General features: G+C 42.5%; 1 protein-coding gene across 1 annotated transcript in view; it reads left to right on the top strand.

The window, feature by feature from the left end:
• The window catches only part of ptchd4 (patched domain containing 4), a 29,981-nt gene extending 7,704 nt beyond the window's left edge, over nucleotides 1–22,277 (top strand). The window contains exon 3 of the mRNA XM_055044529.1: nucleotides 18,916–22,277. Within this exon, the coding sequence (XP_054900504.1) occupies nucleotides 18,916–20,585 (1,670 nt within the window). The 3' untranslated portion in view covers nucleotides 20,586–22,277. The remainder of the gene's footprint in view (nucleotides 1–18,915) is intronic.
• The last annotated feature ends 362 nt before the right edge of the window (nucleotides 22,278–22,639 follow it).

Raw genomic sequence — 22,639 nt, 5'->3', positions numbered from 1 at the left:
TAAAAAGTCTTAAAACTTACAAAATTTCAGAGCTGCACGACCAGGCATTGTACCATGGTTACTTATCTAACTTGCATTTCTAAAGTCACGGGATCCCAGGGGCTTTGCTACAATTTGGAAATACTAGCATGTGATAGCAACCAACAGCTATTGGTCAGCATGCGCCCAGTTCGGTGCATCAACTATAAACTGAGATTAATCCATTTTTACTGTTACTGGTTTATAAAAACCCTGTTCAAAATAAACAAACAGTGCTTAGTCTGGCAGGCTTTTGGCCCACCAGGCTTATAATACACTGGTGGAAACCCTGACTATTCAGTTTCTGAGACAAATTTCACTTTGACAAGAAACACTGTCGTGTTTTTCATATCACAAGATATGTATGTTAAAAAAACATCAAATGGAAAATCATGAAAGTCTTCATGTATGGCAGTTATTATTCATTGGGCTAATTGGATCTGAGGTCTTTGTTGCTTTTCCCCTCTGCTTCCCCTTATGATCCTTTCTCATCGACTCCGGTCTTCTTTAGCCGTAGCATGCTTACTTGTCTAACTTGCGTTTCTAAGGTCACGGGATCCCAGGGGCTTTGCTCCAGCTCTGCTGCAGGCGGGCTGACACAGCTCAAGTTTAAGTAAGATTCAGGAACAGGAGGCTGGATCAGCTCTCCATGACCTACAGGCACAGGGGGAGGAGGAAGGAGGGTGCGAGAGGTGTGATAAGGTGATGAGAGGCGCTAAAAGGGAATGTCAAGGAGAAAAGAACAGAGAAAGAAATGTGTGTGTGACAACGAGAGGCAGCGACGCTTCGGTACGAGGAGGATGAAGGATAAGAGACACAGGGGGGAGATGGAGAGGACATGATGGCAGAGCTGTGAACAAGCAAATGCCCCCGTACAGATTTTCTTTGGTTCTTGCTTAAATGTTTTGTTTTAATGTCAATAAAAAAAAAGCGATGAATACATAACAATAAGGTTTTTGCATGTTAGAGAAAATTTCCCCAAACCCACCTGAGCTTTACTTGAACCGTAAACTGAAGAGAAAAAAACTAATCAGAAAACGAAAGATTGGTTGGTGGCAAAATCTATAAAAATGAAGAATAAAGTCCTTTTTGTAGCATAATTTTATGTTTGAAGTTTTCTTGAAAGCAATATTAAAATCTTGTTTCTTCTTGTGAGTTTTAGGCATCGTTGCATCCCAGCTAACAGCAAGTGTCGTCAACAGCGACTGTTTGCTAAAACTGGCCACCTGTCTTTGTCATGCTCTTCGGTTCCTGCCATGGCATCTATCGCGGGTTTGGTTCTAGAGTTGGTCGAGGATCCTCTAAAACAGTACTTCTGAAATCCAGTCCTGCTCCGTGTGTTTTAGACGTGCCTCTATTCAAATGATTGCATGACCATCGAGTGCTGCAGAATCACAAAAAGATTCAGGTGTTTTAGGGAAACACCTAAAACACGCAGGGTGGCGTGAGGACTGGAAATGAGAACCATTGCGCTAAAACCTTCATTTAGTCTTTTTTTTTCCACCATCCACAGATAGAACTACTGTTGTTGAAAAAGACACAGAAAATTGAACTGCAACAGGTGAACGGCTTTTTCACAACGATGTGAGTCTGTGACATTAAGATCAACCAGTGGTGTTGACTCGGGGTGTAGACCACCTGTGAAAACTTGGCAAATATTTAATACCCTGAAAAACGCTCACAGGTACCCATCTTAATTATCCAAACACCAAATATCCCTTAGGCTGCATTCATGCAAACAGTGGAAACCCCGACTAACACTATTTAGTGTTAGTTGTCCACTTCCACTATAGCTAGCGTCCGCTGTGTTCCTGGTCTTCAGTCTGGGGGCGTTCAGCCAATCAATGAAAGTCAGTGAAGCAAAACAAACGCTGCTCCTGGATTGGCTGCTTGCAAATGTTTCAGACCTGCTGCATTTTCTTTTGAATATTCAGATGCATGTGTAACCATGTTACACATGTGTAACCATGTTACACATGCTTTGAAAAAGAACACGTGCAAATGGGCAAATTTTCTGCGACTAATTCAAAGTTGCATTCCAAAGAGAAATCCACAAATACTTTATTCTTTCCATTGGTTTCTTCATCTTGTTTCTTACCTTTCATTTTTCTTTCAGTCCTTCTTCTCTGCCACAGACTCAATCAAATCAAAACCTTGTTGTTGTCCTTTTGGCACCGACCACAATGTTTTCGCTGCTGGATACCCTTTCGTGACTCAACCCCCCTGGTTGCTCACATTTTGGTCAATTTGAATTTTAAAAACTGTTTTGTATATTTTGTTTGTTTGTTTTTCCTCACAATCTTACAGTTGTTTGAGCAAACACTAGATTCTAAGGCTTCATTCTGGTCTGACATTAGCAGTAGACGTCTATTAACAGAGAATATTTTATTTTGTAGTGTGGCGGTACGTCACAGTCTGAAACACTTTTAGCCACTGCAGAATGAGGAGTGTCATTTAAATCTGGACCGTCTGTCTTTGGGTAAACTATTACAGTGTACACATCAATACAACAAAATTCAGTTTAAATGTTTTCTTTTTTAGCAAACAGTGTTGGGCGCTGTTGGTTGCACTAACCATAAATATTAGTTCTTCTAGCACTAAAACACGACAAAACAGTATTTAGCAGAAGCTAATCCTAAAGCACTAACTTAAATTCAGGTCATATGAGACTACAACTCCTGAACAACCGAATGAAAACGTTCTGGTATTTGTTCGGATTGTGGGAACCGACAGCGTTCGTTACGAAAAGGAATCGCTATGCTTGACTATAAAATCTCAGCTGTTTGCACGGTGTGTGTATCTTGCACTGTGTGTACCCCAGTAAATTCTGTTTTACACAGTTTATCCGGAAAAATGAAAGCTCTTGTTGTTTTCAAAGTGATCAAACATGTCAACCCAAAAATTAGCTTTGCTATTTGCGCGTTAGCAGAGGAGTGGAGGAGTCCTGTTAAATGTTGCAGGTGTTTGAAGTGGAACGATAGCGTTCTGGACATGTCACCTTTCACCCTTTTACCTAGCAAGACGTGTGGATGTAAATAACCGTCCACTGCAAATGTTTCAGTAGTTTAAGGGGTTTTAAATATTGCTATCATATAACAGTTTCATTAGAGATGAACTTCTTTTTGCATCTTTGCCATGACTTTCCGTCAAATAGAATGAATGTGTGCTTCAGTCCTTCAGCCTCACTTTTTCCCCATCAGCTGAGGATCTCTGAGGTCCCTCTGTAGTGAGCTGTGCATTTTCCTTTCAGATAGACTAAAGCGGAATCGACCTCTAAGGGGAACACTGTGTAAAAGCCAACCCCAAAACCATCTAAGTATTTGAGATCGTCGCCAATATCTCAATGTCTTTGCCGGCAGTGGCACAAAAAGTGGATTACAGGCTTTTACTGTGTCACCTTGTTTCACCTCAGAATCCTTCTGCTGAGTTGCGTCATTGTCGATTCGTCATGCTGAACTATTCTGAGGCAGCAGATGCTGGGAGTTAGCTGGAAGCTACAGGTATCAGTGACTAAATCCCAACAAGTTACTTTGCTAAAGCAGAGCTGCACAACACACACATGAACCTCTTCCTGCACATCCCCGTGATTCATCGGTGTTGCTGGTATACACCATAGACCTAATTATCTTATTCTAATGTGATCTCTTGGCCTCTCACTAAATCCATCCATCCATCCATCCATCCATCCATCCATCCATCCATCCATCCATCCATCCATCCATCCATCCATCCATCCATCCATCCATCCATCCATCCATCCATCCATCCATCCATCCATCCATCCATCCATCCATCCATCCATCCATCCATCCATCCATCCATCCATCCATCCATCCATCCATCCATCTCCAGCTAACGTTCCAGGCGGGAGGCGGGGTTCACCCTGGACAGTTCGCCAGTCTGTCGCAGCAAAACTAAAGCCGAAAGCAAAAATCAGATTTACAAACTTTGAAAGCCTCTAGGTATATTTGTTAAATTATTAAGTGGTCTAGTGGTGTGCTTCATGCTGCCTGGCTTCATTAACCAGGAGCGTGTTTCTGAAAATTAGAATATTACACGAGATCAACACTTTTCAGACTTTTGAAAAGCATCTTCCTTTCTGTGCACACCATACTTGTTTGAGAATCTATTTGCGTGAATTGCTGCATCAGTGCAGCGTGGCATGGAGGAGGTCAGCCTGTGGTTCTGCTGAGGGGTAATCTAAGCCCAGGCTGATGGCCGCCTTCAGGTCATCTGCATTGTTGGGTTTGGTGTCTCATCTTTGTCTTGACAATATTTTCTTGCAATACCATATATATTACAAAAACGTGATTTGATTGACAGCAAACCACATTCGTAGACTCGACCATAATTTACATCATTGCATGTACGAAGGCCAGACCTGGAAACTCCTCAAACCAAACATCTGAACCACTACAATGGCCCGGCGGACATGGCGACTGAAATTATAGAACTGCATGGAGTGGAGGAGTATAATCATGAGTGGAGCCAGGAACACATGTCACCTTTTGGAGTGGAAAAGTCCTTCCCCCTCTAAAAAACACCAGAACCAGTCGATGACATGGCACCTCTGAGCATCACTTTCTGGACTTCAAGTCTCTTCCCTCTACTTCCCTTTTCTCCTAGATACAACACAAGCCGTATCTTGAACACGCCGACTCTTCTCCTTGTGAAGCTCCCTTGTGCCCTTCAATGGATGTTGCTTGGCAATCCTCTGAAACTGTCCCAAGGATGCCATTTACGCCCTTTTCTCATGGCTGAGTCATGAACTTTAACCTTAACCGAAGCAGGTGAGGCTTGCAGTGCTCCAGATGTTCCTGATTGTTCTCTGAACTCCTTGATAAGTTGTTGGTCAGACGTTGAGAGTCGTTTTATCAGGCCAGCCCGTCCTGGGGAGGATCACCGCTGCTCCAAGGTTTTCTCCACTTTGTTTCTCGCTTGTTCTTGATCACGAGGGCAGAGTTTGGTGTGTCATCAGCTTATTGCAACAGTTTATGGTGAACGCAAGTTCTGTTAAACTGATTACTGCCAGACGTTCCTGGTAAAAGTTAGAAGATGACAGTAGAAGTCCTCAGGTCACAGTAAAAGAAGATAACATCATAATCATCATCATCATCATCATCATATTATTATTATTATTATTATTATTACACCCTAATATTCAGAGGAAGCTTCTCACACTGATTGACATTGGTTGTAGTTTGTTTTTTGGATTTGGAGAACTAAAATTGTGGTCGTTTCATCAGATTTGATTAATCTTATCCTCATTTGATCAATTGCTGTTTTAAAAATTCTGTCCTGAACTTCGTTTTTTAAGCTGTACTAGTATTTCTTGGTGTGTATACGTTTCTAGACCACTTAATACTTAATAAATTAGACATAATTAGATTAGGTAAAAATCTGTTTTTATTGTATTTTATTATTTTTTCCTGAACAAATCATATTTCTGTTTAGTCCTATGCGTCTTGACTGTTTGTAAAAGCTCTAAGCAGAACTGTACTATTAACCTCACTGTGCAACTGCAATGAATTGAATCTAATTTGACCTAAGTTCATTCTTTGTTTACAGACTATAAACCTAATCTTGTACAAATAAATATCCTCAAACTGTCTACAAATGGAAATCATAAAAAAAAAAGTTTTGAGATATTAATTAGAAATATTCCTAAACAGTCAAGAATCAATCAATCTGAGCTTACACATATGGAATACGTAAAGAACAAACCAAGTGGTTTTGCTGCAGTGTGACGGAGCCAGACTGATGAGCCAAGTAGTAAAAGTGAGCCGTCTGCCTCCTGCAGCTCTGTGCGGCTCATTAAACGTACAGCCGTGTCATGTGTTCATCAAAGCCTACTTACATCCCAGTCAAACTAATCCATTATTCCCTCTCAACAACCCAACTAATGACATGCGCGGCCTCTGAATCGTGTCGGGAAGCAGAGCGGCTCTGTCCGGCGACGGCGCCGCCGCAGTTTTCTGGACCTTTGTTTCATAAAGAGTTCCTCTTTATTCCTCCCCGGTGCCTGAACGCTGTGTTGCCTGCCAGTTGGCCAATTACTGCTGAGCTGAGCTTGTCACTTCCTTCTCTCTCTGGATATGTGACGGCTGTTAGAAGTGTAAAAACAGTCGGGGACCAGAGTACAGGAAAGACAGCGGAGCAGGTTCTTCAAACGAGTTCACTGCATTACACAGCATTGACTTGTTTTGAATGTCGGAGCAACTAAATCCTTGATTTCACTCAAAGCCCTGGAGGTCCATTTCTCCACACAGAGTTGTTTGTGGGTTAGTCAGTCATCGGAATGTCAGTAGAACTTGTTGAAATGCTTGAAATGCTAAAATATAAGATTCAAAGTTTTCCACGCCTTGTTAAAATATAGTAAATGCAACAATTTTCCAATTTTAATCTGCATATTAGTCTTTGTGTTCTTCAAAGAAACTGAATGTTCATTTTGCACAATAAATATTTAATTGAAGCTGAGGTAACTTTTATAAAAATATATTTTTATATATAAATATATATTTGTTAAAACTGTCAACATCTGGAGAAACAGCTTGTCATCTGTTGCAAAAAGACGAGAGAGAATCCATCAAATGCTCAAATGTGACGCCATTGCATTTTCCTTTAGATTGGTGAGGAAGGAAGTTGCGCTTAGTGTCTTCAGAGGTTTTTGTGTCATTTCCTGGTGCAGCACCACCACAGGCAATGGCCGGGTACAGGTTTTGTAAAGGGTTTGGCTCGAGTGAAATCAAACTGCACCGGCTGAAAGTGGAGCAAATGGTGCAACTTTGGTTCCCATTCCCAACCAAGTCCAGAGGACGTTGTCATGTGAAAACACCTTCAGTTTATGCAATGTTCTGAATTTGGAAAAAAGTAAAAACCTGTCAGACGAAAGGAGGGGAAAAAAAGGGAGCGTCGATTGATGTGTGGTTTTTGGTTCCAGGCGGGGATGTTTTCATGAATTCTCCTCTTGTTTGCTCTCAGATAGGTGTTACCCTGTGATGTGGCTGTCGGTGGTGCTGTGTGATATACGAGCTTTCTCATGTTTTCCCTCTCTCAGCCGTGATGTTGGGACTGACTGAAATTCCTTCATACGGTGACAGTCAACAACGGTGGCCGTCTTTGCTGATGAGCCCTTCGGGGATTCCGGCCGGTCGCTATAGGTTACGCCGGGTGGCTGGTGATCGATCGGCGGATGTTGTGGCCATTAGTGGCCACCTGCTGATGGTTGGATGACAACTTTTGGGTCATTATCATCACTTACACAGAGGAATCATCAAGCGGTCCTCACTGCATTGAGCGGTGCTCTTTGATGATGGGGTCCTTAAAGGGCAAATTGACTATTTCTTGAAGAGCAAGTCATTTGGAGCCTTCACTCCCTTTAGATCGTGTTGCTATGGGCAACAAAAGGTTGTATTTTGTTATGTGAACTAGATTTGTCCATCTTGTTTTCTGTTAAGCTAGCTTCTGAATGCCTCATAGAACCGGTGTTAAATACTCATGTCTGCTTCTCTAATTGGTGTTGGGGAAATGTGAACCTTATTGTATGTGGAGTATAAAAAAAGGGGGAAAAAAAAAGAAACGGTTCTTTGCTGCAGAATGTAATTGCACTGACAGCAAGAGAAAGTCGCAGGTAAATGCAAACAATAAGGAGAGTGTCTCAGATTATAATTGGAACATCTCTTTGAATTTGCAGTGTAACAGGGCACAAAGGTAAATCCAGGAGACCTCAATATTTTCTTTGATGGTTTTTCAAAAGATTGTCAGGATTTATTTCAACTTCGTTTTTACCCTTCAGATATTAGAATTTCGATCCGACGTTCTAACTTTGAGGATAAAAGTGCTCTTTTGAAGTTACATGCTACTTATAAAGTGCTAGGATTTGACATTTAGTTGGGCTGCATGTAGTTGAGGGCCGGTTTCCAGGATCGATGTATTCTAAACTTTTAAGAGGTTACATTTCCCAAGCCAATATATCGCGCATTATGTCGTTCTTACGGTTTCTGGATCTTTTCATAGCATTCCAGATGAAATGCCAATGCCATCAGCGTTTCTGCTGCTGTAGAACTGAAGTTGCATTCACACCAGCCCTGTTTAGTCTACTGCAACTGAACTGCAGTGTTCTAGTCCGGTTTGTTTGGGGAAGATATGAATGAGCAATCAGATTCTGATTGAGACCAAACAAGCAAACTCTGGTTCTCCTAAAGACCTCGGTCGGATTCGGTTGAAGTGAACTCTGGTGCAGTTCGGATGCACATAGGAACGCCAGGCAGATCGCAAACCATTCCAAAAGCAGGAAGCAGACTATATCACAGGGCATTCTGGGTAAATACAACCAAAACAAACACCCAAGTCTTGGTTCTTTTAGCAAAGACAAAAAAGAGATTTTACATCTGCTCAAATCTGACGACACTCCATTCATTTACATTTCAAAAGTAAGGAAATTATCTTCTTCAGAGATATGGTATGTTTCCCTCAGTTGTTCTTGTTGCAGCTCCAACACAGGCAAGATAGTGAGCATGTTTTTTCAAAGGGATTGGATTGTATTTTGTTGCAATTATCATTTAAAACCAAACCTGCCGTAAATTCATAAGCTTATGTTTTCACACAAGATGGAACGACAAAGTTCCAAAGAATTGAGTCTGGGAAAGTCTCAAAATTTGACAAAAACAACGCACAATCCGTCGTTGGTGCAATTTGCACGGCCTCTTCGTCAGCCATTTTGAATCACGGTCAGACAAACGTTTGAAGTATTTTGTTGCAAGCAATCTACCTGAGGAAGTTTGAGTGGAACCTGGGCTGATCATGTGTCAGCAACCTTGTGTCATTGAAACAAATGAAACGTTCATAACAAGGAAAGCATGATAAATGTGTGTGTGTGGGGTGGGTGGGGTGTGTGTGTGTGTGTGTGTGTGTGTGTGTGTGTGTGTGTGTGTGTGTGTGTGTGTGTGTGTGTGGGTGTGGGTGTGTGTGTGTGTGTGTGTGCAGTTTTCCACACAGAGATGCGTTCCGGAGCGCCGCTGCACCTCCTCCTCATTATGTAAAAGCTATTGATGTTCACATTACTGTCAGAGCATCGAGGTCTAGAAGATAGCTGACCCAGATGCACTCTCATAAATGGAATCAGCTGTAGTCAATGTGTCTTGTCATGACCAAACAGGCAAGCGGCTGATGGATTTACGTAAACGTCAACATAAACGTGTCACACGTGGCATAAAAATAAGATGAGAAAACCGCCTGATTGGATGCGACACGCGCTCATGAAACAGATCAGGTCTGTGAACGCTGTGAACGGCTTCAGATTGAGAGAATGACATCAGCAGCGACTTAGCAGGTAAACAGAATTCCCAACGTAAAGAGAACGTGACTGGATTTAAATTCAATTCAGTTCAGTTTATTTATGTGACGTCGATTCACAGTAAATTTCATCTTCAGGACTTCAGAAACTTTTCCAGAAACCAGGAGCCGTTTTTAGCTCCATGCATTTCCACTGTCCGTACAAGGACTGAAAGTACTTTAACTATGCTTGATTTGTAAGAAATTGACTTTCTTAAGTTTTACGTCAACTAATGAAGTTATCATTTAAAATCATACCTGGAGTTTTCCCTTGATTTTTTTCCTGCACGATTGAGAAATATTTGGGTCTCCCATGGCAACCGGCTGTGCTTTGGTCCATTGCACTTTTGGTCCATTGTTTTTTCGTTTCACCCCAAAAGACTGTGTAGCTGAAAGACTTTCATCACATACTGCGTGTGTGTGTGTGTGTGTGTGTGTGTGTGTGTGTGTGTGTGTGTGTGTGTGTGAGAGAGTGTGTGTGTGTGTGTGTGTGTGCGTGTGTGTGTGTGTGTGTGTGTGTGTGTGTGTGTGTGTGTGTGTGTGTGTGTGAGAGTGTGTGTGTGTTTTCTATCCAATTTAAATATTTCTTGATAAGGATCATGAATGCAAATAATGATAATTAATAATAGGAGGTTGAATTATCTGCTGTCGTCCTGTTGGAGGAGGAGAGCTATTTGTGTGAGTGTTTGATTATTGACCTGGATGAGAGCCACTCCGGCTGATGAGTCAATGAGCAGATGTGTCGGTGGGGTGTGTGTTGGGGGGAAAGGTAATTTATTTTTAACGGGGGATTCAGCAGGAAGTAGGCTCTCCGAAGGACCCCTCTAAATATAGCATCAACAAGATGTTCGGATTTGGATTTTTAATGCTCTGGTAGAAAAAAAACAACAAAGATCTGTTATTGCACTGGTTCTGTTTGTGTTGTATCTTTACACAGTGAATCATCTGTCACTGTTTGATTCTGTTCTTTCTGTCCTCTATGCTTGCCGCTTCTTGCTCTCTTTCGCCACGTTTATTGGTCTTCCCATCAGCTTCCTGCCTACTGACGAAAAAGCATGATTTCACAATTGCAGTGTTTCCATTAAATAAGCATTCCAAAATGAATCACACATGAAAATGTCTATTTATGCAAAAAAATCATTAAAAATCATAACACCGACGGATGAAAACGGCTGCATTAGATTTATTTATAAGTCAGCCAATCAGAGGCATTAGAGCAACAAGCCCCGCCTACTTCAGAGCGGCTTCATATGCTGCGTTGTAGTCTGTGATTTTACAGAAGAGCTATGGATTGAAAATGTTCACATTACCTACAAATGTTTCTGAAGTGTGTGAAGCTGAGCGCTCTGAAGCCAGCTGCACATTCTCCAAGAAGGTCAGTGCTAGCAGCACATTGTCGCTGTTTGCAAACAAGCATAACTAGTGTGATTTGAAAAGTATTTCTGATGAAGTGTTGTGACATTCACACATTTCAATACAGTTTAAACCTTATTCGCAAACTCCTGTCTTTTCAAAATTAGTGTGTTTCCATTTAGCAAATTGATCTGAATTTGTGCAGTTTTATGGTTTATGGAAACACAGATACTGTCTCCAAACCAAACATTAAAGGTCTTACATCTGAGAGCATAGCAAAGGTCAACATTAAAGCTGCACAAGCCATCTTGTACAGCTTCCGTGTTTGGTGATACTTGATGCTATTCTCCACCCATTCCACCCTGGAGATGGACACCAGCACCTCCAGACCCCAACTAGGGACAAGGGAGTAAAAAAATGGATGGATGGATGGATGGATGGATGGATGGATGGATGGATGGATGGATGGATGGATGGATGGATGGATGGATGGATGGATGGATGGATGGATGGATGGATGGATGGATGGATGGATGGATGGATGGATGGATGGATGGATGGATGGATGGATGGATGGATGGACACACATAAACACTGGATTTGTAGTTATCAAAAAGTGGGAAACAGTAATGAATGTCAACTACATCATTATTGATGATGACTTTTGATATTGTTGAAAGCGATTAATATAAAACCCTCTTAAAAAACAGTACAGAAAATGTTAAAAAAGCTAACAACTGGGTCAGAATGAAAGACACTGAAGAATGGAAGGAAAGACGTGCGCTTATGAAAGATTTAAATGAACACATTGCATCAAAAATTCTCTTCGCGGTAGGATGGAGGACGGAGGAGAGCTTGAAAATGCAAATAACCCTAAATTTGCTACTTCATACCTCAGGGCAGTTCCAGAAAATGTGTTTCAAGCCCTGCCAGACTCCTACTCAAAATCTGGTATAATGTTGCCGCTGTGTTGCAGGGATGCAGTTTTTAAATCACTCAGCATTCACCCCGGGTTTATTTTCGAGTTCCAGTAAAAAAAAAAAAAAAGCACTGAAAGATCATTGGCTTCTCCAAAAACAAGAAAAGGTTTACTGTTACTGCAGATTTAAATAGTTTCAATCTGTACACTTAAAATACTAAATGCTGCAATATAGAAAGAAATAATTGAAAAAATAAATACAAAGTATATAAACCTCCCACACACCTCCCAAAAAATAAAATCAGCAAAATGGCTCATTTGTTTTATTCAGGGTGGAATCATTCATGCCGTCCAAGTTGTAGGTGCAATTCCAGTTTTACCTGAGCGAAGAGTGTGAGCACAGGTTCCGAATAGATCCATTATGTGTGTTTGTGAGAGTGACTGGATGGATGTGGCTTTGGAGTCAGCTGTCATTCGGAAAGTGCTAAACAGTTTAACTTCAGTCGTCTCATTGTCTGGTTATTTCCCATTGAATTTATCTTCACCAACCAAAAACAATGGCCAAAAGTGATTTTTCTTTTCAAATATCACATCATGAAAGGAAGGAATGACAGGTTTCTATGGTGAAAGATTCATAGCCTGTGCATCACAAACTCGAGCATGTGGAGTTAACACTAAACTCCCGTTCAGTTCATCCATTCTATCGGTATCGATGATCTTTGTCTTTGTTTGACTTGGTCATTTATCGCCTTCAAAATTGGGCCTCTGTGTCTTTAAAAACTCCTGCTCTTTCTGAAACTCTGTCTTCAGGAAGTCATCACAACATGGCTCTCCTATTAACCCTTTAATGATGTTTTTACCAGTGTGGTGCAGCTGGTGAGCAGTTCCACCAGATGCTTGCTAATTGCTGCTGGCTAGTGTGAAGGAGCAGAGTGGGGGAGTTGTGAGGAAGGGCTGCTCTGTGAGGCAGAAGCTTGCAATATGCTGCTCACAGGAGGGGCTTTGTCCTCAAATGCTATGTCCACCCAGGCGTTTTGTATGGCTGAATGGTTGTCATGGGAGATGAAAGGATTTCTCAAACCTGCATGAAAGAATCAAGTCAACACTCTGGGTATGTTTTTGATGAAGAAATAACATGTGTATAACGTGATGTAAACGCAAAAAAAGTCAATTTTACATAATACTGGCCCTTTAAACACAAACCCCGAGGTTGTTTTGCTGTGGGAGACACACATTGTTGAGTACAGCGGTGGATCTGTGATGCTGGAGATCTCTAAGAGTCCTGGGAACCTGGTTAGACTGAACGGCTTATCACATTGTCACTAAATACAGCACAAGTATAGTACAAGATTAATACATTGCTTTTAGCACATTTTTACCAGGGTTGCCAGAAAGCATTATTTATTTTCTTTGACACGCCACACAGACAACTTGATCAAACCTACAAGGTGTCTTCCTGTTTTGAGCGTAACAGAGACAAGCCTCCATTTCTTTATTATCGCTCAGTTATAAATGATTCTGGATCATTGTCCTGCTGTGAGCCTTTAACGTTTTGCTCCTCCCCTGATCTTTTCCTCCAGAGCCACAATGTTATTGGAACATCTTTGCAAGCGTTGGACCGACTTCCATGAGATTTGCTGCACAGGTTTTTGGTTCCCAGGAGGAGGTTTTGTAATCAGCTTGATTACTTGGCTTTTCATCTAACTCCACTTTCATTTACTCCTTCAGTGGATTCTGCCAGAAAACATGAAGCGACACGCTGCTTGGTTTAAGAATACGCACCACAACCCGAGGTTTAAAGCCTTGGGTTAGAAATGTCATGATGACGCCGGTGTCCTCATGGCCACCAGGGGACGCTAGGATAGGAGGGCCCCGGAAAGCAGGAGAGTAGAAATGGGGGAAAAGAAATGTGAAAAATCAAGAAATTTAATCTAAAACTGTTTTTAATCAGAACTTTTAAATATTTTTTTTCATTACTCATTTTTTATCATACAATCTAAGTTAAAAAATGTCCTGAAATGTTATTTTCTCTCTGATTGGCCGACAGTCAATTTGATCAAGCTCCTGTAGCTAACACAGCAAGAGCAAAATGGAGATGTTTTTAATAAGAGAAAGAGAAAAAGAATTGCCCTGCTAATAGCTCCTGGTTGACTGAAAATTAGAACGTTTGAGGGAGAATTTATGCTAAACAAATGTATTGAGTAAAAGTGATGAAAATCATTCTAAAAACTTTGATTTATGTAATATCATTATCTGTGGGTTCACAAAAGGTGTCCACAGCAAGAAGCTAAAGGTCTTCAGGGGCCATGGCACAGAAAGGTTTGGGAACCAGTGGCCTATCAGATCCCAGCTATGTTTTATTTGTAAAAGCAGCAACGTGTTTCATAGTTTGCAAGTGTATTTCCCACCATTTTGCTACTAAATATTGTGACACATTTGTTATTGCCATAATATCCTCTAAAGATCTATCCTGCAGTCATATCTCCTGCAAACACCCCGATGTATTTGACCTTTAAATGAGACTACACTGAAATCTTTTGCCGTTTGTTGCTAAATTGGAAAAATAGGGTCTTGATTGCCTCTAAGATGATTTAGCAGTTTGAACTTAAGGCTATTTGTGATTGCAGTTTTCCCCAGAGCAGCTTCTGAATCTTCCCTCTACTTTTCCTGGATAAAGAAACTAACTAGTTCTGAGTGACACCTCCCTGCTCGGTTTAGATCTCCTCCAGCTAAAACTAATATGCGTGTTAACAGCCGCAATTAGCCAGACAAGGACATTTACGTAAAATGGTGGCGATAAAGATTTCCTTTGGAAAAATGTCCTTTTCTTGTTGCAGAAAGGCACACTGGGCTTCTAATGGAACAAAATCACCCAGGTATTGATTGCTATGTGAAGATTGCATTTGGGTTCCCCCGGTGTTCGTCCTCAATATCTCTTACCCCATCTGTTTTTATTGAGTTTGGGTCGGTCTTCTGCACCAAGACCTCCTCCGTGTGATATTGCCTCCTCTGTCATCACCCGTGTGACAGGCCGGCGCTGTTAATGGCGGCCCGTATCGAGGGAATCCACAGTGAACGGGACCCCTTGACACGCTCTCTTGCCATGTGATGGATGTGTTGAGGGGGACATGCCGGCCGCAGAAGTTTTAGGGCAGTAATTTTGCTTAACGACCTGGTAGAATTCTGCTGTAGGCTGGGGAGGGAGATGAGGGCAAAGAGGGCAAGAACCTCCATTACAGAAGACCCGTGGTCACTGTGCGAGACTGTAAGGCTGACTTCTTTTATCCCCCTGACTCCCTTTGCGGCAGAAAATAGCCAACAAGACAGACGGAGACAAACGGCCCTGTTATGATCCGTTCAGCGCTGCACCTGCACCGGGGAGAATGCTGGGACTGCAGCACCTCCTGCCTCTTCATCTGTTAATCATCAGCTCCACTTTCCACTTGTTCTCCCTGCCTGCACACATCCTGTTGCGTAACAGGGTCACCGACCTTAACCCTTCACCTTCATTAGTCCTTAATCAAGCTTTTCCTCGATTAGATAAGAGGTGAACAGGTGACTTGGAAGAACGGATGGGATCTTTGCAGCTGTGTTTTTTGTGAAAGTTGGTCGGGGTTGTCTGCAAAGATTAGCAAAGTTAAGTAACTTTCATGAAGGTTGATTTCTGCATTGTAATTTCAACTGGACCAATCACAGAGCAGAAGGAAGCGTTGTCAAGGATTGATGCAGATTTTCTGCATTGCTTTAGACATAGTTTGGCATTGGTGCACCTTCTGATCCGCGATTGTGCAAAATGTAAAACTTTCAACAGAGTCAACACCTTCAGCGTCTCACTATTTAGTAGAAGCTCTAGGATACAGGAGCTCTGTTGGCCTTTGTATATTGCTCTCAAACGTCAGAGTCACTGTTAGCTTTTAGCACTGACACAGCTGATAAGCGGTATCATTTTGCATTTCCTTTCCTCACCATAGCAGCTGAAAATGTAACAAATGTCGCCATTTTGGTCCCGTAAACTTGCAGCACCATTTTGCTGTTTTGGTCTGGTGAGGTTGAGTGTCTCTGCTGTAGCAGCAGCTTGAAGAAATGCAACAATTTGGGTAAATAAGAATGGGCCCATTTTTATTGATTTTCATGCAAATGTTTGTCTTTTAATCTTTTTTTTTTAGTGTAAATTGTATAAAAAACATCAATTACTTTGACCATGTTATTTCCAATACTGTCTGGTCAATCAATCCTGTTCCTTAGATTGTTTTTCTCAAAACCCACCCGTCATGATCAGAGTGAAACTGCACCATTCTGATGGTAAGATCCATGATTTAAGCTGACTGAGGTAAATATCTGTGCACAAATAAAATATTTCTATTCACAGTGCATTAACATGCAGCATTCCCTGTTGCCATAGCAACTCAGATTCACTTCAACACACCGATTCCCTTAAGTACAAAGGAACTGTGGATATTTTATTCACTCAGCAGCCTTGAAGGAGCCACTAAAGGAAAACAAAGTTAATCAGGGTTCCTGACATCTGAATGTGTTAATGTTGTCATCAGAGATGCAGTGTGCTCCTTGTTACATGGAAATTCCTGACTTTAAAAAAAAAAAAAAAGACCTCGTCTTTATGCAGCAGAAACAAGTGTGTTGTGTGCAGAAGTGATTCCGAGTCAGACTGGTAAAGTTTTTCACTGCAGCTGCCAAAAAAAAAAAAAAAGATGACATCACTGGGAGAGCGATGCTCTCTTTGCTGACTTTGTGCTCGGCTTTGCTCTGCGGAGTGTGTGCGCGCCGATCAGAGAACAACATCAAAGGAGAGTGTGGCTTTCCACTGCGGAGTCGGAGTCTCGTCCGGTCAGAAAATCGCAGAAACACTGCGTGGTTTCGTGTGAGGAACATCACTGGGTTTAGTTTTGTTAACGCAGTGATTATAAACGGCAGAAAACGCCATCTGTTGCTGTGCGTCACATCCACTTTCCCCATTGTCCGCATCGAATGTGATGTTTATGTTCGTACATCGGAGTTCACCGCATGATTGTTCAGTTCCTTCCAAACTCACGCTTGACTCTTTGCAGACGTTTTTGGTTTATGTCTTTTAGCATCTACTAAACATTAGCAGGTCAAAGTTTAGGTAGGAATTTGGTGGCATCATGGTCAGCCTCCCACGATGGCTGCAGTCTCGGGCGCCTGTCTCCCCATGTCTTATGGGTAGACAGTCGTAATTCATTCATTCTGTTGTTGTTCCCAGCAAGAGTAAACACCAAGCGCATGCGCAGTGACTTCCTGGATGAAAACCTGCTGCAGAGCATCTTGACCTGAGACAGGGGCTTTGAGTTGCCTCTAAAGATCTCTAAAGCTTCAGACGCAATCTGTGAATGTCAGGCAGAGTCCAGACTAGAATCTGGCTAAACATCTCTGGAGAGATCTGAACATGGTTGACAGACGTCACCATCCAACCTGATGGAGCTGAAGAAGAGGAATGAAGCAAACATTCAGAAAGGCGTGAGGTAGTAAAAGCTCCCTGAGGCTCAACAAGGTATTAAGCGAAGCTTGTGAATACTTTTCCGATGCACTGGAAGTGGCACAGCCTAATTTGTTGAATGTTGAGCAGCGGCGGCAGAAATCTTTGTTGGTAATGACTCTAAGCAGGGATTCATCTCCAGATGAACTGCTTGCTGTTATCCACCTCCACCTGCCTGAAATCAATCACCATAATGAATTCTAGATCCTTTTCAATCATGTCTACAAAATGACATGCTTCTTTACATCCTGTTGGATAATCTGAGTAGGGAGATGCATGCGGAGGCCCCTGGTGTTCTTCCCTCTCTTCCTTCTCTCTAAACCAAGTGACACTAACTAATTGACTTGCAGGACAGCTTAATAAAACTAAAAGCAGGAAGCGTCATCTAGCTGACTCATTACATAGGCTTAATCCTTTATAGTTAATTAACTTTTTTCCCCTCTGTGTCAAACAAGGGGAAATTTGGAACGCCGTCAAGGGTACTGACTCCGTCCGCCTGCTTGCGTCACGCAGGCACATCCTTAGGCCGATGACTGGGGTGTTCCGAATGCGGCGGCGTTCACCGCTCTGAAACATTCATGCTGCCCGGGAACATAGAGTCGATCATGCATTCGCTGTTTCCTGCCGAAGCACATTTACTGCCAGCCATGCGGCTCGTGCGTTTTTCAAACGGTGGCACGGCGTGTGGGTGAATGGGTGTTCCAGCGTGGGTGGTTTTGCACTATGCCTTTGTACGCCGTGTTTTTCTGTCTGTATTTTTGACTCGTGAAAAGGCCCACAGATTGGATTCCAGTGAATGGACCTGAAGAAGACGGATTTGGATCCCGTTGCGTAATAACCCCCCGAGTACAATTACGGCTCACGTATAAGGAGAGGAGAGAAGGCGGTGGACAGGAACGGTGTTGAGATGCTTACAAAGCGGGTAAAACAAAATATATGATTTATTTAAAGGCGCAGCAAAGGTTTTCTGCTGATTTGCACACCATAAAGGTCTACAGGAAATAGCACTAAGAGCAAGAGGGGGACTTGGAGGGAAATGGATGGAGGAGAAGAGATTAGCTATAAACACACAAAAAACACACTCAGCCCCCCCTCCACACACACACACACACACCTTGGGCAATTTAGATAGTGGACTGTGGGAGGATCCAGAGTACCCAGAGAAATCCCACGCTTGCATTGAGAAAACATCCAATTTCACACAAATCTTGGAGACATAATTTCCAAGATCCATGTGAGAAAGATGCAGAATTCTGTCAGAAAATATTTGATCCACTTAGCAATGTGCCAAAAGCAATATTTGTCATTCGAATTGCACTGGCTGTTCTTAATTAAATATATGTTTTCTTTTTAGTTATTTTTAAAGAAATACCAACTTCATTTCTTTGAGAAGCTGTTGGCTGTTTATAGAAAAGTGGAACTCATTTTGACTCATTAATATTTATTGCGGGTGCTCAATACTGGGAATTTTAATATTGATCTAATACTAAATAAATACTGTAGAGCGAAAGCGAGCCACACCAACTGAAAGTGTTTGCGTTTTGGTCTCAAATTGTCCATGTTACCATGGAAAGGATGGAAAAAAGTACAATGCTATTGTCATTATCCAACTGTAGGGTTTTATTAACCCAATACCCGTGCAGAGATGAAGCGACGTGGATTGGTGGGTTAGATGGTGACCATGTTTCTGAGTGGTTTGACTCATATGATCGCATACAAAACTGTAAATCTGCTACTTCTACGTTCATATCCTGACATTCCTCTTTCATTTTCTCTGCAGGTCATGGAACCAAAGGAGTGTTTGAACTTCTGGCAGGCTGGAGGAGAACAAGGGAAAGCCTTCCCTTCAAGGAGCGGGTGGCCGACGCCTTCGCCGACGTGATGGTGTGCTACACCATGACCAGCTCGCTCTACATCATCACCTTCGGCATGGGAGCCAGTCCTTTCACCAACATCGAGTCGGTGAAAATCTTCTGCCAGAGCATGTGCGTGGCCATCCTGGTCAACTACTTCTACGTTTTCTCTTTTTACGGCTCCTGCCTGGTGTTCGCCGGACAGCTGGAACAGAACCGCTACCACAGCGTTTTCTGCTGTAAGATCCCCTCAGTGGAATACTTGGACCGCCAGCCGACATGGTTTAAAACTATGATGAGCGACGGCCACGACCTGTCCACCCACCACGACAGTGTGCCGTACCAAAATCACTTCATCCAGCACTTCCTGCGTGAGCATTATACCGAGTGGATTACCAACACTTATGTCAAGCCTTTTGTGGTCATCCTTTATCTTATCTATGCTTCTTTTTCATTCATGGGATGTTTACAAATTAGTGATGGATCGAACATAGTGAACCTGCTGGCCAGTAACTCGCCAAGCGTTTCGTACGCCGTGACCCAGCAGAAGTACTTCAGTAACTACAGTCCTGTCATTGGGTTTTACATCTACGAGCCCATCGAGTACTGGAACTCCACTGTGCAGGAGCACCTGAAGACTCTCAGTCATGGCTTCAACAAGATCTCTTGGATGGACAACTTTTTCCACTACCTCCGGGTGGTGAACATCAGCGCGTCCACCAAGAGTGACTTCATCAATATTCTGAAGGGTTCTTTCCTGCGCAGCCCGGAGTACCAGCACTTTACAGAGGACATCATCTTCTCAAAAAACCGCAACACAGACGAGTACGATATCATCGCCTCGCGTATGTATTTGGTAGCGCGGACCACGGAAAAGAAGAGAGAGGAGGTGGTGGAGCTCTTGGAGAAGCTTCGCCCCTTGATGCTGATCAACAGCATCAAGTTCATTGCCTTCAATCCCACGTTTGTTTTCATGGACCGCTACAGTTCCTCCGTCATCTCTCCCATCCTGACCTCAGGCTTCAGCGTGCTCACCATCCTCATCCTCACGTTCTTCCTGGTCATCAACCCGCTGGGAAACTTCTGGCTCATTCTCACGGTTACGTCCGTGGAGCTGGGCGTCTTGGGTTTGATGACCCTCTGGAACGTCGGCATGGACAGCATCTCAATTCTGTGCCTTATTTATACTCTCAACTTCGCTATGGATCACTGTGCACCACACCTGTACACTTTTGTGTTGGCCACTGAGCACACGAGGACGCAGTGCATCAAGTTGGCACTGGAGGAGCACGGGGCGGCCATCCTGCAGAACACGTCCTGCTTCGTGATCGGGATCATGCCTCTAGTGTTTGTGCCTTCCAATTTGACCTACACGCTGTTCAAGTGCTCCCTGCTCACGGCGGGCTGCACCTTGCTGCACTGTTTCGTCATCCTGCCCGTCTTCCTGACTTTCTTTCCGCCGTCCAAAAAGAGGCACAAGAAGAAAAAGCGGGCGAAGCGGAAAGAGCGGGAGAGGGAACGCGAGCGGGAGAGGGAACGGGAGGAGATAGAGTGCATCGAAGTCAGGGAAAATCCTGATCACGTGACAAACGTTTGAGCCGTTATTAACGTCAGTGATCAGTACCCGTGGCTTACTGGTGGACTCTCAGATGCAGAGGCATCTCTTACGATGCAGGGGAGCGTACGGTGTCCGCCATGGAGTGGTTGCTCCCTCACAGCAGCAGCTAAGCTGACCGGGTTCTAGCGCAGCCCCAACTGGTTGATCATTTAGTCCCTTGGTCCGAACAGTGTGTCTCATTAGCACAAACTGGTTACTTAAGCTTTCCCCAACTCCTAGAAATACAAAACAACTTAGTTACCAAAACTTCCCTGCTAAATCTTTAAAGAAAACTGCAGATTACATGTGGGTGTTGATGTTACCAGTTGTGTGTCCAGCAGTCATCTCTCAATAAACAGATGAGGGTCATAGAAGTTCCTTAAGGGGCGGACACTGAGACGCGTCAGTAAGAGTGATATGTGAGCAGATAAAACAGATGAAGACTCTGCACCTTACATTAACCCCTTCAGTATCAGCAACAGGAGACAAAACCAAATGACGTGCAGAGAGAAAAGCACAGAAGGCCCAAAGCCCACTGCATGCTTTTCTGTAGCATCAAAAATAGCTCAACAACAGCTGAACCTGGCATATGGCTTACACTGTGTCCTTCACGAAGAAATATCTTCCACATTAAATTGCGAGGATAGAATTGTCAAGGTTCAGCAAAAGCAAAAGGAGAAAATTCAGTTTGTTCCGGAGTTTGTAGAAATTGTTAGGCAGGGGCCAGAAAATGCTGCAGTGAGCTGCAGAGGGCGAGAGCCGGTGGGAAGGAACTGTAGTGCAGCAGCATTTCAAAGGCAATAAGCCTAACAGCAGAACTCCAGTGTTGCGCATTGAAAACGTTAAAACCAAAATGTCGGCTTATTATCTTGAGCTCTTGAGCGGATCAATCACAGCAGAAACTCAGTTACGGTGCGGTTGGTGGCTGTCTCTGTGTCAGGTTCGAATGCGGCTCAGTTCCTATCAACGATGCCAAATAGTGCACAGAAGCTTTTGTTCTCTAGTTTTTTTTATTTATTTATTTTTTTATTAAAAATAAACTCTCAGTAAGTTTACATATTCATGAGAAAAGAAATGACCATGAATTGAAAGCCCTTCATCCCAAAACTGACTGCTGCTGCTTGAAAATGATGATGCAAGTTTTACAATAAAAAATGAGGCCAGTAAATAACTATGACCCAGTATTATGAGAGAAAAAAATGACCTTGGAGAAAAATCCCAACAAACTGCACATTGTAATTCTTAATTATTTAGCAGGTTGTTCCTTCCAGATGAAGTAGTGTTTTGTTTTTTTCTGAAAGCAGTGGATTTCTATCAATACGAATTTAATTTCTTTGATTTTCTTTTGTTTTACATCTAAACCCCTTTAGCCATTTACACTGACAAAACAAGTAGAGCCAAAGTTACAAATTGTTGAGACACTTTTATACTTTTGACCAGGTAATATTGATTCACGCTATCATTAAAATGTTAAACAGAAAAACAGAGGAAAGCGAGAAAGCTGGCTTGTAAGAACGACAAAGCGTTATATAGCTAAATACAACATTTACATACTGTATGGAACATGGCATTGGGCCAGTATTGGTACAATAACATCAAGTAAATATAGGAGGGATTCAGGTTATGACAATGCTAATATGCTCATTTTAAACAAAAAAACAATGAACATAAACAGATTGAATGAATTTAAAATAATAAATACTTGAACTATTCCTACTTCTGCTAATATACCACAGTGAATATTGCACCCATGATAACATGATTATTATTTTGGGCAGTAACATAAAAAATGCTCCTGCTGAACTTATTAGCAGTGTAGATTTATTGTGTAGACTGTGAGTGATGGCCGGCGCTTCTATCTGTTCCTCACTTCTGAAATGGTTCAAAAACAAGCAAACTTCCTGTTTTTCTACGGACCCTGTAATTAGCTCTTCTTCTGGCAAAATTTCAACTATGGGAACATGTCAGAACATTTTAGCAGATTTCTAGCCTGGTAAAAACCAGTCCCAAAAACCAAACCAGAGGGTCTGGACCCTCGGCCATTAAAAACTGAC

This window comes from Poeciliopsis prolifica, unplaced genomic scaffold (genome assembly GCF_027474105.1).
Source record: "Poeciliopsis prolifica strain line A6 unplaced genomic scaffold, Auburn_PproV2 SCAFFOLD020, whole genome shotgun sequence".
In the NCBI taxonomy this organism is placed as follows: domain Eukaryota; kingdom Metazoa; phylum Chordata; class Actinopteri; order Cyprinodontiformes; family Poeciliidae; genus Poeciliopsis; species Poeciliopsis prolifica.
Note: the sequence above shows the minus strand (reverse complement) of the source record. Positions and strands in the feature narration are given on the sequence as shown.